Below are 18176 nucleotides of genomic sequence, written 5' to 3' on the forward strand. Positions count from 1 at the left end.
CGCACTTGGCGGGCAGGTCTGTACAAACCGCTGTTACAATCTGTTCTTCGGGCGACAAAAAATTCTAACTTAACATTTTTGTAAAATACTTGCAGTGCCTCTTAGCAGCCAAAATTCTGGCAGTGAATTTCTTTCGTTGACTTCTTCCTGCGTAAAAATTTTAGGGGTGGGTTTCGATATATCTTATTGGACCATTCCCTTGTAAGTGCCCACTAATCTCACTCAATAACATTGTATCGCAATGGCATGATTTCGTATGATATGATTTCACCATAATTGTATTTATTCTAAAAGTAAAATGAATATCGTTTATTTGCAGCTTTTCAGCTTTCCTTCAGGCAAGACTGAAATTCTAGTTCGCATTAAATAAACTACCTAGAAATAACAGAAATTTTGAAACTTGTTTTGCAAAGGAGGCCTATATCTTCACATAATAATTAGAGTTGATAATAGATACCTACTTCCTCACTTATTATTTACTAATATAGATCAAAAGTTGTGACACACATTCGTTGTAGACTTTACATTTCAACTTATCGGAAGCCTAGTTTTGAAGACATCATTTATTTTGTCCACTACTTTCAACAATCCGAAAAGGAAAACTATTATAAACTGGTTGTATGACTACATTTTTAATTTGTACTGTTTTATGTTCTATGTAGTGACTACACATATTGTTTCCCATTTACGTAACGGATGCCGATATCTTATTTCTTGCCTCTCTCCTCCCTTGAGAGATAGAATATTGTTCACGCTGCAAGGAAATGTCTTACTCCGCAGATATCCACCAAGTCTTGCAAGTTATTTCGGTGTCAATTTTCTGCTCAGCTTTAATCATTTCTGTTCAAGCACTATGACTTCACACTGTTTTCCTTCCCTTCATAGACTTCTTCTTCTTCCTCTTGCTGAAACGATTCTGCTTATGCAGGTCGTTCACAGAGCCTCTTCCGAGCTTTTTTTTTTTCTCCCACAGTTCATGATTCAGCATTTTCTCGCTCTGCACTGCTCTCCGATTCACTTCATTCCTCACCTTATCTCTCCATGTTGTTCGTGGTCTTCCAATTGGGCTTCGTTCAGATTCTGTCCATTCTAGGGCTCTCCTGGAAGTCTTTCTTGACCCACTCCTTTCTCATGGCCAAACTACAGAGGGGTCCAAACAATGTATCCCCTGTTTAAAAGTCCATAACTGGCAAACTAATTGACGGAGTTGTCTCATCTTTGGTAGTGTAATAGTTTATAGTTCCAGCAATCGTCACGCAAGCGTTGTATTGCGTTGCTTTGTTTTGTCAGATTACAGTCACCAGATAGTCAGTGTTTTGTTCTTAGTTGAACCTAGTTACTCGAGTAAACATGGCTGGCGCAAGACTTACATTCGATAAAAGGTAGTCAGTTTTGAAATGGTATTTTAAGTTCGAAAACAATAATGAAGTTCAACCGTAATGGCGAAATGAGTAACAAACAGAGCCACCGACACGTTTAACGATTCGTCGCATTCGAGACAAATCTGAAGCCGGAGGCTGCGTTAAAGATGTACACAAACAACGACCTGGACGACCTGTAATAGTAACAAGTCCAGCTAACTCCCGTCATGTGTTACAACAACTCACTCGCTCACCACAGATGTCTGTTAGACAGTGTGCCCGTGAAACTGGAGTGAGTCGCTCACGTATTCGGCGAATTTTGAAGACAGCGAAGTGGAAGTGATACATCCCACGACTGCTACACGCAATGAATGAGGACGACCCAGATCGTAGAGTGGAGTACTGGGAGTGATTTACTAACATGGTGCGCAACGATGAAGAGTTTGCAGAGATGATGGTCTGATGAGGCACAGTTCAAACTCAATGGTACAGTAAATTGCCACAATTGCATCTACTGGGCCGCCGAAAATCCGAACGTCCATGTAGACAAAGCCGTGAATTTGACAGGAGTAAATGTATGGTGTGTCTTACTGGGGCTTGATTGGGCCATTCTTCTTTGACGGCACAGTTACCGATGAGTGTACCTTCAGAAGCTTCAGACATCCATTTTACCTGCCATCCGAGACTTGTATGGAGACGAGTTTACTTTCAACAAAATGGTGCCCCAGCCCACAACCAAAATCGTGTTAGGGCGTATCTGGACGAAAATCTACCAAGAACATGGATAGGCCGTAGGGGTGCTGTGGAGTATCCACCACGTTCCCCAGACTTAACTCCTCTGGACTTTTACCTGTGGGAAACACTAAAGGACGTCGTTTATCGACAGACGCCACGCACATTGGATGAACTTCGAGAATCCATCGTACATTCATGTGCAGATATCCAGCTGAACACGTTGCAGTCAGTAGTTTGTGCTGCAGTTCGGAGGCATCGTTTGTGTGTGGATGTTAATGGTGACCATTTCTAACACCTACAGTGATATCTTTAAGTTGGACTTAAGCTACACTTTCACCAAAAATGAGACAACTCAGTCAATTAGTTTGCAAATTATGGACTTTTAAACAGTGGATACATTTTTTTGGCCCCCTCTGTATTTATGCCTATATGTCCCCGTACTTTCTTTTAGGGGATTGATCTGAAGGATGTTTTGTATCTTCTCATTTCTTATCCTGTCCCTTCTCGTCTTATCCAGAATTCCTCGTAGAAAATGCATCTCTGTTGCTTGTTTTTTGCTCAGCTATGAATTTTTCCAAGTCCAACACTGTGATCCATACGTCAAAAGTGGTAGATAACATTACTTAGATATCATGATCTTTGCTCTGGCAGGTATTTTCCTATTTCTAATTATGTTCGATACACAATAACCAAATTTTTATCAATTTTCTATTCTTTCCAAAATTTAGTCGTTGATGTTTCCTTTCTTGGTTGATTTACTTTCTAGATACTCGGAAGCGTCTGCCTTTTCAATAATTTTTCCATTGCAACTTAAATTCTTCGTTTTTTCATTTGTCCTGCTGATTTTCACTACCTCATTTTTTGTTATACTTAATTCCAAGGCTTATTTTTCAATTACTCTCTGCCAGATATTTAACTTTCCTTCCAATTTGTGCGCAGTTTCTTCCCAAATCATCACAACATCTATATATGCTTCGACTCTCACATTATCTCCTGCTGACCCTTGGCGAACTTTCCTTATGATGTTGTCCGTGACTATGTTAAAGAGCACTGGTGAGAGCACACACCCTTGCCGAACCCCTCTGTCCGTTCTAAACCATTCTGATTTTTTACCATTCATTATAACACATTTCAGGCCTTTATTGCATATGTTTCTGATTCTGAGTTGCATTCTTTTTGACCTTTCCAACATAGTCTCAGTTAGCCATATATCATCCCTTCTGACATCATCATAAGCCTTTTTAGGCCTATAAATTCAATTACCATGTCTTTCCCAAATCCCCATTTCTTTTCTGCAACTGCCTGGCTGTAAATATAACATCTACAGTTGATTTTCCGGTTTGAGTTCCTTGTTATCTTTTCTCCTAATTGTGGTTCTATCTTATTCCTGATTTCGTGTGAAATTATCTTTTCGTAAATCTGCGTGCAGTGGTACACTAGTACTATTAATCTGTAATTCCCACAGGAGCACCTTTTTACCCTTGTTTAAAGATACGTATATCAACTGCATTTGTCCAGTCATCAGGATTCTTTCCAAATGTCCAAACTATCCTCATTATTCTGTACCGCTTGGTCCTATACCTTAGTACATTTCTAGCCTGATGTCTTCTAAACTAGGAGCTTTGCATTTGCCATTTCTAATAGAACTTTCTCTACATCCAACATCTGCAGATCTTCCTTTTTAATTCCTCTATGATGGTGTTATTTCTTTCTTATCCTTCTATCTTATCACGTGTATTTGATTCATCATGAAACAAAATGGAAGTATTCTTTCCACACTTTCAAAAAGCTTCTTCTTCCTCCCACATGGGTTCTCCTTATATGTTGATACCTTTAGAAATATTCTCTTTTTGGATCTTTCTGTTACCTGTCACGCAGAGTAACATCTTGTTGTCATCTTTGAAATTCTCTTCTATTTCTTTTGTGGATTTCTTCCGAGGCATCTTCTTGGCCATTGCCACCATTTTCCTTGTTGCTCTGCTTAGTCGTTCCCATTTATCCCTATTATGTTCCGTTGTGCATTTAAACCCTCCTATCCATGAGTTATTCTCCTTCTTGACTGCTTCTGCAGTTGTTTCATTCCATCATAGAGTTTCCTTGTGTTTGATTTTTGGTTGATGACCTTCCTTGACTAAGGCCGATTCCGACTTCCTCGCCGGCTGGTGTGACCGAGCGGTTCTAGGCGCTTCAGTCTGGAACCGCGCGACCGCTGCGGTCGCAGGTTCGAATCCTGCCTCGGGCATGGATGTGTGTGATGTCCTTAGGTTAATTAGGTCTAAGTAGTTCTAAGTTCTAGGGGATTGATGACCTCAGATGTTAAGTCCCATAGTGCTCAGAGCCATTTGAACCGACTTCCTCCATTCTTCCGCGCCACGTCCATCCTCTCATTTTTAGGAACCTGCGTCTTAATCTTCTCCCCGTATATGTCTTGTATTTGTCTATATTTCAGTTCCGAAAACTTTACTTTAGCCTTTCTCTTTCCACCATAAGTATGTTTTCTAAATTTCTTCGATGTCCCTACCGACAGTCTGTGGTCACTGTCGAGATTAATGCTTAGAATCACCTCCATTTCTCTCTTCCTTCAGTTATTTTTATATAGGGTCCTATGGATTCCTGTTCCAAGCTCCAACTATATCCGGTAGACATGTGACTTTCCCATTTCTTATATCGTCCATTACCAATAATCCATTAATTTCTCAGACGTGCGTCTATCAATATCCACATTTCTGAGATCTTTTCCGTGACTGTCTCATACCTTCTTCTATCTTTGCCAACTAAGTGTTCTATAACCACAGTCGTGTTATATTTTAGAGAATCTTTCAGATTAGTGAAAAACTCACCCTTCTCGTCTGTTTCAAACCTGGTCTACATCAAGAACAATTCCTTCTATCATTATCGTAAGTTTAATTATTCTGTCCCTTCCACTTTGAGTGCCTTTTCTCTAGTTCTGTAGCTGCTATTATTTTGACTTCATTTTTCTTTTGTCTCTTCCTAATCACCTCTTTTTCTTACGTCACTTAGTACCATTATCAGTGTGTTCCCTTCTGTAATTATCTGTGTGATTTCCAGGAGTCTTGCATCCTTTCATAAAGATACAATATTAGTAATCCCAATATTTACATATTTTTTGGACAAATCTGTCTTTCATGGGGACCATGTTGGCCGTCAAAGGCTTTGTCACTTGCGGTATTGGTTTCGATCCGAGGTTCGTTCGCTTGTTCAAAGCAAATCGATTGTACACTAATGAATGGGTGGGCCTATCGTAGCTTCATCGTAGCCACATTGGCTATCCCTCTCTGTGGTTCCTGTAGGACCTCCACAGATGCCGTAGGAACAAACGCAGACCCCGCAGCACTTTGACCCCACAGGCAATCCCCTGCTTCTTGCCGTTGTCTACCTCCCACGACTTGGACGATCGGTTGGACCTGTAGAAGACCTTCCTTCGTAGATCGATCGTTTTTATACAACTCATCTGCCACTAGTTCTGGAATGTTATCGTTTTCATTAGTAGTTACCCGAGTATCAAATTCATATCTTAATTTTACGAACAATTGAAGCAATCTTGGAATTTTCATATTATTGCCTCCGCCGCGTTAACTGATAAAATGTTCTATCTCTAAGGATTAGCTTAATGTTCTTATACATTTCTTCACACTTCATGTTGGCTTAAATTATTTCTCAATATAATTTTTCATTTTCTCTGCTCTAATTCTTGGGGACATTTAGTTTTGCTTAATGCAGCATATGATATCAAGTTAATATTACTATATTCCTTTACATTCTTCGTATCTGCTACATTTTTGCTCTCTTAGATTCCCCCATTCCCCTGTGTTCGTATTTCCTTCAGTTCCTAATACACTGAACGTGTCACTTAGTTTGATCTCGTACACTTCCCTGTTCTTAACAAATTGTCTTAATATCCATATTTGATCTGCTATGTCATGAGTCTGTTTCTTTGCACATATGTCTATGTTTACACTTTGCAATAATAGGCTATAATCAGTTTCAGTTATAAAGTGACTACAGAACGTCACATCCTACAGACTCCCTATTATTCGATTATTTTTACGTACTTTTTTATTACTTTGCAACAGAAACCATGTCTGACATCATACATTTAACTATTGACGCTGGTCTTAAAAGTGGCAGTTTTGTAGAAATATCGACTGGTGTGTTAGACTTAACGTGTATCCAGGACGATTTGTCTGCTAGCCTTCCAGGTGATGGTTGCTCTCTCTAAGAAGTCGCATCATTGAAGTTCTTACTCAGACGGATTTATGATGAATGGTGGCATGCAAGAGGGGAGTCAACGCAATACCGTGAAATCACATGTCACATTTGAAAAGACGCAAATGTTTCTCTACGACTGTTTGATGGAGTACTCGTTCAGAATTAATGTTGAGCGCAAGCCAGTGTACACTGAGGAGACAGAAGTCACGGGACAGCTCCTAACCTCGTGTCGGACTCCCTTTTGCCCGGCGCAGTGCAGCAACTCGACGTTGACGTGGACTCAACAAGCCCCTGGAAGTCGCCTTCAGAAATACCTAGCCATGCTTCCTTTATAGCCGGCAAAAATTGCGAAAGTCTTACCGCTGCAGAATTTTGTGCACGAACTAAACTCTCGATTACGTCCCATAAATTTTCGATGGGATCATTTTGAGAGGTAAGGGTAGCCAAATCATTCGCTCGAATTGTCCAGAATGTTCTTCAAACAAGTCGCCAATAATAGTGGCCCGTGACATAGGGCCTTGTCATCGATAAAAATTGCATAGTTGTTTGGGGACATGAAGTCAATTAATGGCTGTAAATGGTCTTCAAGTTGCCGAACATCAGAAGTTAGAGCCAATGATCAGTTCAGTTGGACCAGAGGACCCAGTGTATTCCACGTGAACGCAGCCTACACCATCATGGAGCCACCACCTGCTTGTACAGTGCGTTCTTGAAAACTTGGGTCCATGGCTTAGTGGGGTCTGCGGTACAGTAAAACCCAACCATCAGTCTTACCAACTGAAATCTGGGCTCATCTGATCAGATCACGGTTTCCATTGGTCTAGGGTCCAACTGATAAAGCCACGAGCACAGGAGAGGCGCTGCAGACGACGTCGTGCTGTTAGCAAAAGCACTCGCGTCGGTCGTCTGCTGCCACAACCTATTACAGCCAAATTCTGCCACACTGTCCAAATGGTAACGTTCTTCTGACGTCTCACTTTGATTTATGTGGTCATTTCAAACAGTGTAGCTTGTCTTTTAGCACTGACAACTCTCTGCAAACGATGCTGCTCTCGGTTGCTAAGCGAAGGCCGTCGGCTATTGCGTTGTCCATGATGAGAGGTAATGCCTGAAGTCTGGTTTCTCGGCACACTCTTGACACTGTGGATCTCGGAGTATTGAATCCCTGAACGATTTCCGCAATGGGACATTTCCCGTGCATCTATCTCCAACTACCATCCGACGTTAGGAGTCTGTTATTTCCCCCTGTACAGTTTTGTAGAAATATCGACTGGTGTGTTAGACTTAACGTGTATCTTTCTTTACTTCAAATATTTCCAAATTTAAAATTTCTGGAGAGACAGCTCTGGCAGCAGCGGTGTCTACAGAAAATCGCTGCTAAACGATGAGTACTGAGTGATGTGCTCATCGTGGAAGTCGGCGTTAGTCACGGTCTGCGTGTCCGCGAAGTACGTGGTGATCTGTACCCCATCCTATGGATGCTGTGCGCAACTCTGTCCACAATACTACAACGGCCTTCAGATGTGCCCTGGTCTGCAATTCTACAACATGGTCCTCTCCTACCGCCAACAAAATTCAGTAATCTGAACAGAACTCTGGAATAGCAGTGCCAAAATTTGCAATCGGTCTTGGTAATTACGAGTTCGCTATGAAAAAGGCTTGTCATTCCTGCAATGAAGATTAAATTCACTGTCAACACAACATTGCAATGGAAGCTAGAATATGTGTAAATGATTTGCTACTCAGTTACGGCAACAATTCTGATATTCATAGTTACGAAACACGCCAAGCATAACGTATTTAGTGGATGGGTCGAAATGTTTCCGTAGTCGTTTGCGGTAACGTTCAAAAGTCTTTCATGAGTAGTGCTTAGATTTCTGTATCTCTGCATGTATATTTACTGATATTTGTGGATTTGGGACCGATATGGGAGTGTCCGGTGTTTAATGATCCTGACTCTCACATACATAAGACTAAGTAAGGAAATTACTAGGTCTGTGGGTAGCACAACGCAAAATTCACATAAAATAACATGAAAACGATGCTCCCAGTAGCAAGGTTTCTTGTGATTTTTATGCATGTGTAGCAATGCCACGAAGATGCGTTGACTGATCGATGCTTTTACACGATTGCCAATAACAACAGCTGATCGCTGAATGTTTCTTAATTATTCTGAACAAATCGTTTACAAAATAAAACAAAGTACATTACTGATAATCTAACTATTGGAAGTGTTTAAATTACATGTTTATGAAATCGTAGCAACACTCCACTTACGTATTAGATTGAAACCGATTTTTTGTAACTTGAATGCCATAAACTGCTGAATAAATTTGATGGGTGTTCATTATACACAGACGCATATCAAATATTAGTGGTGGTGGTGGTGGAGGTGGTTAGTGTTTAACCTCCCGTCGACAACGAGGTCATTAGAGACAGAGCGCAAGCTCGGGTTAGGGAAGGATTGGGAAGGAAATCGGCCGTGCCCTTTCAAAGGAACCATCCCGGCATTTGCCTGAAACGATTTAGGGAAATCACGGAAAACCTAAATCAGGATGGCTGGAGACGGGATTGAACCGTCGTCCTCCCGAATGCGAGTCCAGTGTGCTAACCACTGCGCCACCTCGCTCGGTCAAATATTAGTCACTGTTTTATAGTGCTTCTTTGTTTCGCTTATATGTGTAGGCCACATAAACCAGGCCACGTATATCACAACTTCCAGTAACTGGTATGTAAATAGTCAGCATCTCAGTTCAATTACAGAAAATAGACATTAGGAACGAAACTACACTCATTATAAAATTAAAATATTAGTTTCTCAGTCAGAACTCGCGTTTGAATGCCGTTTACTTTAGTGAGGTCGTGTTATGCCTCACGTAAACAGACGTATGTACTAGCAGTTATGAGAACTGCACAGTGGTACGGAAGTGACGTTTCATGTATGAATTTTATTGTTCTGCGATATCGCTGCTCGCACTAATCGGCATCCATCGACCGCCATACGAGTAGGGAATCAATGTCTTCAAGAGTGCCACGGTCAAAGCCATGCAAAATCTATAGTCCCGTGCGACTAGAGCCGGAGAGGACAGACATATAATTTTTGCCCGACTGTGCAGTATCGTACAGCCACGTCACGTGTCTTGTCCAGCGACGGTAATGATCACAGAAGTAGCTCAGCATCATCTCCGGTTCTACGTAACATATCACCAAAGATGTATTCAAAATTTGTAGGTACTCTCAGAAGAACCGATGTTTCCAGATACCATTTCTCATCATCTTACTATTTTAACTCCGGGCGTAATGGTATCGGGGTTCCACTACGAGCACATCACGGTCACCTCTGGTCCACATAGCCAGACATATAACAGATATTACATTTCTGACGTATTAAAGCTTATGGCTCTACTCTAACTCCGAGGTCTCAGTGACATCATCTTTCAACAAGATAATGCAAGACCATGAGTTGCCTGTGCTATCCTGACCTCCTTAGCTACTGACGGTAATCGACCGTTCGCCTCGGCAGTACATACTTCAGATTTCATACGCGCTGAAGAAATGATACCAGGTGCTGGAACCGCATGTGCGAGACATGGATGTCAAGTGCTGTCAGCGTCAGGAAGCCAGGAGCTAAGCAGAGTAGACTCTGGCCCCCACTCCCGTCTGACGTCAATGTCAGCCACTGGGATACAATACACAGAGAACCGTGGTAAAATGACTCAGCGCACTAGATTATAAAAAAAATGAATACAAAGAGCATAATTCTTTATGTAATGACAACAGTAAGTTAGTGCTGTATAAAGTATTTTACCAAAAACGGTACAATTAAAATTATAACAGTGAAATAGTGAAAACAGGTTCGACGAAGAATAGCTGCCCTCTATGGGTACATGATTCTGTTATGCCAGTCGCAAGAGCAGTCATCGGTAACCAAGGCGACGGCGGGTACAATACTGATACGTTCCATCTACAGAGACAACAGAGGTCACGTGCTGTATTTCGCTGACATGGAACGGAAAATGCGTAGAACGCATGGTGCATCAGTTTAATACAGTTGTCTGAAAAAGAATCAGACCGTATGCGATGAATCGCCAGAAATTGTTGAAATGGCCGTATGGGCCGCGACGTGACTACATCGAAACAAAAGATCATCCATCGATGTTGGCCAACAACACAATGGAAGCACAGAAGTTGGTAACTAAAAACGTTTAGACATCCTTGTCAGTCTTTATTTAGACTCTTACTGGAGAGCGTGGTTGACGACGATCTAAAACTGATTGAGACAGGTCACCATTTTTAAATAAAAGTGTATATGCGATCAGGTCTGGCTTTTAATTTTTATTAAATATTGCTAGTATTCGAGAATTCTTCTGATATCTTGCACAAAATGACATGCAGCTTAGTAGCTTTATTGCCCCACGTTGGGTGCCAATGATTGTCATCAGTAATCGAGGAAGCTGAGACAGCAGAAGATTGCGAGATTAAGGGATTGATAAGCGAATGTAACACATTGTTTACATGGTAATAATATGTATTATTATACTTTTGTTACATAAAATTACAAATCTCAGGGCCGATTTGAGTGGGCGTGGACACGACACAGTTATTTAGGGGAAGGGGGAGGGGGAACTGAATCATCTTGCCATTCTTCGAGGTCGCTCGTCGTGTGGTGACGTCAGCAGCAGACGCGCTTGGTCGTCACGGCGGGTCGCCTCGTAGCGGTGGCGTCCAGTCGGCAGCCCAGGCCCGGGTACGGTATCCGTGTTGCCGCTCAGTGTTGCCGTAGCCGGAGTACAGCTATCGCGGTGACGGGAGGCAGATCCAAACAATGGGTGGGGGAGCACCACGTCATCTTGCTTCCCCGCGTGCCTCCGATGTTGTCCTCTACCCTTCTAACTACTGTCTAAGCTCACCGACACATTGAAATTTTCATCCTCTCATTTGCCGGATAAATCTGCACTGCCTCTCAATGACTGAACGCTGTTCCATAACCACGCTTCCAATGGAGGTTCGGAATTTTGTATCCGATGTGAAGTGGTGTGTGACACAGGAATTGGAATAAATCTCACTTTTTCACTGTCTGGCTGTTCCCTGCGTTGGTCGCACATTGTTCCGATGTTTGTCTCCATTCCTTAGTTGCCACACTACACTTCTTGTAACGGGTATATCTGCATGAGGCCTGGATAGCCTCATGTTCGTGCTTCGTCTAAGAATCTGCTGACTTTCGTAATCTATAAGCAACCACTTTACTGTGCAGCACACACACACACACACACACACACACACACACACACATATATATATATATATATATATATATATATATATATATATATATATATTAAGCAGGCTCACTTCCTCCACAGTTCTTTAATTTCACACGCATCCATCTGCGAATCCTTCGCACTTTGTATGTGCGCTCCATCCCATTGTCTGCAGGATCCTCTCAATTATCAGCGCGTTTTGCATTTTCTGCCAGGTTCTTCACAATGCGCCCTTTCTTAAGCGAGGCTAGGGCATCCACCGAGCTATCCCCTGCGTGTGTGCAGAAGGCGTCTCTGGCGCTTACTCTATGGGGTTCGAATTTCCCTCATACTAGACTGCTGGCGCTGTGAGTCGGTGAACGTGGCCACCAGTGGGCGTCCCACAAGTGACTGAACGTCGCTGCAATTTCCAATTACGATTAGGAAACTAACAAAGCAGTTTCATCGTAAAGTCGTCCTACTAAGCTACAACTTCGATATTTGATATCCTTCCTGGTTTATAACTTTGGTGGCCAGCTGTGTATTGCATTCTTTTTGACATCTAAGTGTCTTTGATTCTCTCTTGCGTAGGTTAACCTGTTTTGTGATTTTAGATGAAACAACAGCAAACACTTGCTCTGACTTTGGTACAAATCTGAAGTAAACGAATTTGAAACAGTGAACTAGAGTGTGCAAATACTTTCACAGTATTCTGTACTGTAATCTTTTTGCAGCCTGTTGTGAAACTAAGTTATCAGTGCAGTTAGAATGACATTTCTATTCAAATTTCAGGCTGCTCGGTGGACGTGAACAGATCCAAGATGCCCTCTCCACAGCCGCTGCTGCTGAAGCCCGGCGGAAGCAAAGACGTGCACGGCTTCGTCACGCCGGACTCCTCGGGGGTGATCTCGCTCAGCCAGAACCAGCAGATCATCGTCGCGTGTCCCGGCAACATCGTCCAGGTCACGAAACAGCCGCAAGCGACAGCCTCCTGTGTCTCCGGCTCCACTTTTTCCATTAATGGGAAGTCGTACAACTTCACTGATCTCGCATGCAAGTCCAAGCCGAAGCCGTCGGAGCGGATTCCGGCCCAATCGTGCGGGAGCAGAGGACAGTACCAGGTGGTCCAGCTGGGCTTCCAGGTCGGCCCCGACTTCTACACGCTCATCGACGCCTGCTTCGACAATCGCTCCTACAGCACGGTGTACGACCACTTCACGATGGTCGCCGAAATAGGGGGCAAACAGAACGATTCCAGCAGGCCCAAATGGTTACGTGGCACCTTCTTCAGCAACATTGACATGGAGTATTATTACAATAGAACCACCCAAGTCAACACGGTCGGCAGGCTGCTAGGGGACCCAAAGCTCGGGTCAAAGTACATTTCTGAAATAAACTCCACTTCTGCAAGGAAAAACTACTTCCTTTCCAAAGGACACCTCACTGCTAAGACTGATTTCAGTCTCGTCGCGCAGAGGTACGTCACGTTCTTCTACATGAACTCTGCGCCGCAGTGGCAAACATTCAACGACGGTAACTGGAAGACCATGGAGGAGAATGTACGTTCCTATGCTGCGAGTAACGGAGCCGAGCTGGAAATCTACACGGGTACGCACGGCATCACAACGCTGCCCAGCAAGACGAATAACGAGAAGGAGTTGTTTCTTTGTATTGACGGCGGCAACTACATCCCAGTGCCGAAGCTCTTCTGGAAGATTGTGTATAAGGCGGTTACTAAGGCGGCTGTAGTGTTCCTGGGTGTAAACAACCCGTACATTAAGAACCCTGGCTCTGACTACTACATCTGCAAAAACGTATGCCCCAGTATCACCTGGATAAAATGGAAGCCCAAAAGCCAGAAGAACGGCTACTCGTACTGCTGTGAATATGCAGACTTCACGAAATCTGTGGCCGACGCACCCAGCCTCAACGTTACCTCTCTGCTTACGTAATGGTCTCAACTGGAAGGCAGTTCGAATTATCTTCAAAAACCGCATGGAAGTCACACCAAACGAAAATCGCATTCAAAAAGTCTACGGGATCCAACAAGGAATGTAAATACATCTGCAACTCTTTATTTCGGTTAGTTCACAGTCTTTGAACTTTGGCGATATCCATATTTTAATTGTATCTTCTTTTAGCCTTCTTTGAAGACATAAGCCTAAAGTTAAGAGATAATTGTGGCTTTTGATTTACACATTCCGCCTCTCTCTCTGAAATTTATTTCTACCAGTTTCAGTAAACCTGTCCAGTACGAATAATTTTGTTCCATTTATGACACGTTTATTTTAGAGTAAGTTTTATTTTTAGATGACAGCATGGGAATGCTAAACTTTATGTATATATGGTATATGAAACACAGCAAATTTCACAGTTTTATCCGATTTTACGTCTTAGTTGCATAATTACAGGACAAGGTTAGAGTGGAAATAACATGATGAGTGTAAATAACAGCAAAATCTATGTAACGTATTTCTTAACCTAAACATTATCCGTATGTATGCATTTTAGAAAAATAAAAGAAAATATCCACTGATTATGCCACAAATGTCGGGAAACATATTTTTGTGTAAAAAACCATATTTTGTGTACTTTGCAGAAAGGCGAGCCCATCTTTAACTCATTATTATTTCCTGAAAGTTCGGAAATTGAGCTCAAAACTACAATATGAATGAAAATATATGCATATTTTAAATTTTAATTTACATTATCATGTTACACCAAGTACTCTCATTAAATGTCAGTCCTTGAGACTAAATGTTTCTCCTGCGTGTTGAATTAATTGTATAGCGACTGGGTAAGAGAAAATTCAGTGACATTTGAGTCTGAATTTTCCATTTACTCCATCTCTTAGGGTAAACGGTTGCCGGAAGGCAGATTACGCGAGGATGTGCTGTGGATAGAACAGGAAACAAAGAATGTGATTTTATGCCTTGAATTATTAAGCGAACAGGACCTCTTGAGTGGGAGAGTTGTCGTGGTATTGTGAGATGTTGCTGCGCTTAGTATTTCTCCGTATTTTGTGTATTTTACTTTTATGAAGCCGAAACATGTGTACTTGTTACTAGTGGAAGTCACCCGGAAAGTCAACATCGGTTACATACCCTGTATCATCCTGTATGTCGAATTTAGTCAATGGGGCGTCGACCATTTCTTTCTACTTACTTAGGCGTCATATTCCACAATAGTCCGCTGGTACTCTCTCCCATATAGTCAGGTCTATGATACGAAACGTCGACCTAGCGTATTCAATAGTATCTCTCTCTCTCTCTCTCTCTCTCTCTCTCTCTCTGTGTGTGTGTGTGTGTGTGTGTGTGTGTGTGTGTGTGTGCGCGCGCGCGCGCATGTTTAAGTGGTAATATTATTGCAGCAGCACATCTAAAGCGAATGTTTCATTGTATTTTACAATAATATTTGCACAAAGATTTGAAAACTTGTCTAATATTCGTTCATATATTGTTCAGGAACATTTCAGGAGTTACTGTAATTGAACATTTGACGTATTGATGGTAATATAAATGTTTTCGTTTTACTGAAGGCTATGCCTTGTCACTGTCACTATTCACATTTCTTTCTGTACTTTTTTGTAACTTCAATGCCCCATGCCAAACATCAGTTTGTCATTCATATTCTTTTTTGGTTTTCTTCTTCCTTTCTTTCCAAGAATCTTATCGTCGGAAATATTTAAGTTGTCTGCTATGCCTTACATTTAGAATGTGCCCAAAAAGGAACAATTTTCTTCCTCCGGTGATTTGGAGGTGATTTTTCTATGTACTTTTTGCGTTTAATAACATTTAATTTATCTTCGTTTCCATCCAACAGTTTTGGTTATCCTCCTATATAAACAAAGCTGGCCGGTGTGGCCGTGCGGTTCTAGGCGCTTCAGTCTGGAACCGCGTGACCGATACGGTCGCAGGTTCGAATCCTGCATCGGGCATGGATGTGTGTGATGTCCTTAGGTTAGTTAGGTTTAAGTAGTTCTAAGTTCTAGGGGACTGAGGACCACAGATGTTAAGTCCCATAGTCCTCAGAGCCATTTGAACCATATAAACAAATTTTCTTGGCTTCCAGACGTTTTACATCATCTGTTAAAAGTTTTCAGCTTTGGTAGCTGCACAGTATCCTACTCTAGATTTAGGTTTCCAAAAATTCTTTCTTTAGGTAAAATCTTCAATTTCGACCCCTGTCTTAAGATATTATTCAAGACCAGTCTCGCTTTCTGTTATAAAAGGGGAGATTTCTTGCGAGTTGTCTTAATAAACGGGACTATTGCTTGAATTTTTTCGCGCTACTATGAAAACTCCATTGCCAGTAGCAGATAACGATACAGGCGTGCAAGAGAGGGAGACTGTTATCAAAATACCTCCTACCATTGCGCATTCCCCACGTACCGTTTCCGCGTATTTCATTCCTTGCTGGCGGGAATCAACGAAGCTGCCAGCCTATTGCTGTCATCTCTATTAACAATTGATTACTAAATCGCCGTAAATTTAAGGTTGCAGAAGTGTATAAAACAGGACATTTTGTATATAATTTGGCATATGTACTATTTGAGATCTAATAATTAAAGTTATCTAAGGCATAAAGCATAAATTCTGAATTCTTGTGATAAAAGTGAAGTTGCAAACTTGACGATGGTTTAGTAGTAATGCAACATTGTCTCCTCTTTGATTTTCTAGTTTTAAAACTGCTTTCGTTCTTAAAAGTCTCAATTGCATATTTGCTTCCTTAATGGCGGAAGGCACGAACCTGGACGCCTATCTTATCTTCTGAGAACTCTCTATCGGTTCTCGGACATTCTGTCCATAAATGTTGCGTTCCTTGGCCAGCATACATACGTTTTTGAACTCTGCATCTTGGCAGCAAATCTCGTGATGTTCCACAACCGCGGATTTCACAAATTTGTTTCAACAGCTCGTGGCGTTGGCGCTGTTTATTGCATACTTTTACTCTCATTCCAGTTGCGCCTATGCATGCATTATACGTTTTGATGGAGCTGTTTTAAATAGAAAGGAGAGTTTGTCGGTGTTGCTATGGGTTTACCTTTGTCCCAAGAGCAATTGCCATTTCTATAGAACATTTTGAAAAACACGCAGCTTACAGTGCGCCACCAACACCTTATTCGCTCTGCTACGTGAATAACACGTTTGCTTGTTATACGGTTACACAGTAAACAGGAGTTTCATGAATTCCACCCTTTCTTACATGACGTTAATCCGAAAATCAGTTTGACCTCAGGTGTACAGATGGACGTTGGTTTCCCATTCCTACAGATGTTGGTCTATAGATCTGGCAGTACTCTACGAAGCAAAAATGTATGGAAAGCCAACAGACGCCAACTGGTATTTAGATTCCACTTCCAACCAACTTCCAGCTCCAGAAGCAAGTAGTGCTCAACACACTGTCTTCGCATGCCTTTCGTACCAATGACAGTGAGAGATTGGAATCAGAAGTGAATTTCCTAAAGGAGATGCTGAAGGGGAAAGGCTTTGCTGTTTTGGGTACAGATAAGGTTTTAAAACGAAGTAGAAATGATTGTGGTAATTAGAAGGACGATGAACCGCCTTCTCACTTATTCAGGTCGCCATTCGTTTCTAGAATTACGGACAGCATAAGCAGACTATTTCGATGAAATGGCAAAAAGACTTCATTTATCAGCCAGAACAAAATAAGACTTTTTCCGAAGCAAATCGGACGCTACTAACCACCTCGGCATTAACTAAGTTACGTAGCAGAACTTGTTGATCGACTTTATTTTGTTTCGCCCAATAATAACATGTGTTGCTACTTGTTTTTCTTTCTTAACTGCAATGATATCAGTGTTGCTAACATTAATCAGTAACGGATACTCCTCCGAAATATTTGACAACTTCTTTATTGTTTTCCGCATGTTGTTTTCGGTGTTAGCAACTACTGCAATGCCACCCGCATAACTGATGCACTGTAGGTTGGTTATATTTACTCTTCTTCGTGATTCAGAAATTTGTATTTCACTTAAAATAAATGAATCTGAGAATGTACGGCGATCAAGAACAACCTTACCGTTCGCCTCTCCTGATTTTTGCTTTACTTATGCTTGCATAAGTTTCTATCGTTGTTGTTCGGTGCATGTATAAATTTAATAGCACTCTCCCTTTCTTCGAATCTCAGCGTATATTCCTAATATCTTAGAAGAGTCTTTCCCACCGATTGTTATCATATGTTTTATCGAGATCAACACTTCTGTTTTATTGTATATCACATTCTACTTCATCTCTTACGTAATCTTACTTTACGTTCTTCCACGATGACTGCAAGCCGAAGCCTTCCAGGCACAGTATTTCTTTTGTCTGTGCACCCAAAGACGGCAAATATCGTAGAGTGTTAAAACGTTTCTGTCCCTTGGCATTACTCAGGGACCGCATACACATAGCAAGTCGATATTTGCTCTCACTGATCTACCGGCACCAACATCAGCCAATTTCCTCAGCGAACGTAAACATTCTAATTAAAAATACATCAGCCATTTACACCAATTTAAAAATGTAGCTCCAAAGATGTACACTACTAGCCATTAAAATTGCTATACCAAGAAAAAATGCAGATGATAAACGGGTATTCATTGGACAAA

At 41.7% G+C, this 18176-nt stretch overlaps 1 protein-coding gene across 1 annotated transcript in view; it reads left to right on the forward strand.

Annotated features, from left to right (window-relative positions):
* The window catches only part of LOC126195029 (uncharacterized), a 222394-nt gene extending 208861 nt beyond the window's left edge, over nucleotides 1–13533 (forward strand). Inside the window, exon 3 of the mRNA XM_049933474.1 lies at nucleotides 12709–13533. Coding sequence (XP_049789431.1) covers nucleotides 12709–13518 — 810 coding nt within the window. The 3' untranslated portion in view covers nucleotides 13519–13533. The remainder of the gene's footprint in view (nucleotides 1–12708) is intronic.
* The last annotated feature ends 4643 nt before the right edge of the window (nucleotides 13534–18176 follow it).

Source organism: Schistocerca nitens, chromosome 1 (assembly GCF_023898315.1).
Source record: "Schistocerca nitens isolate TAMUIC-IGC-003100 chromosome 1, iqSchNite1.1, whole genome shotgun sequence".
NCBI classification, from domain to species: Eukaryota; Metazoa; Arthropoda; class Insecta; order Orthoptera; family Acrididae; genus Schistocerca; species Schistocerca nitens.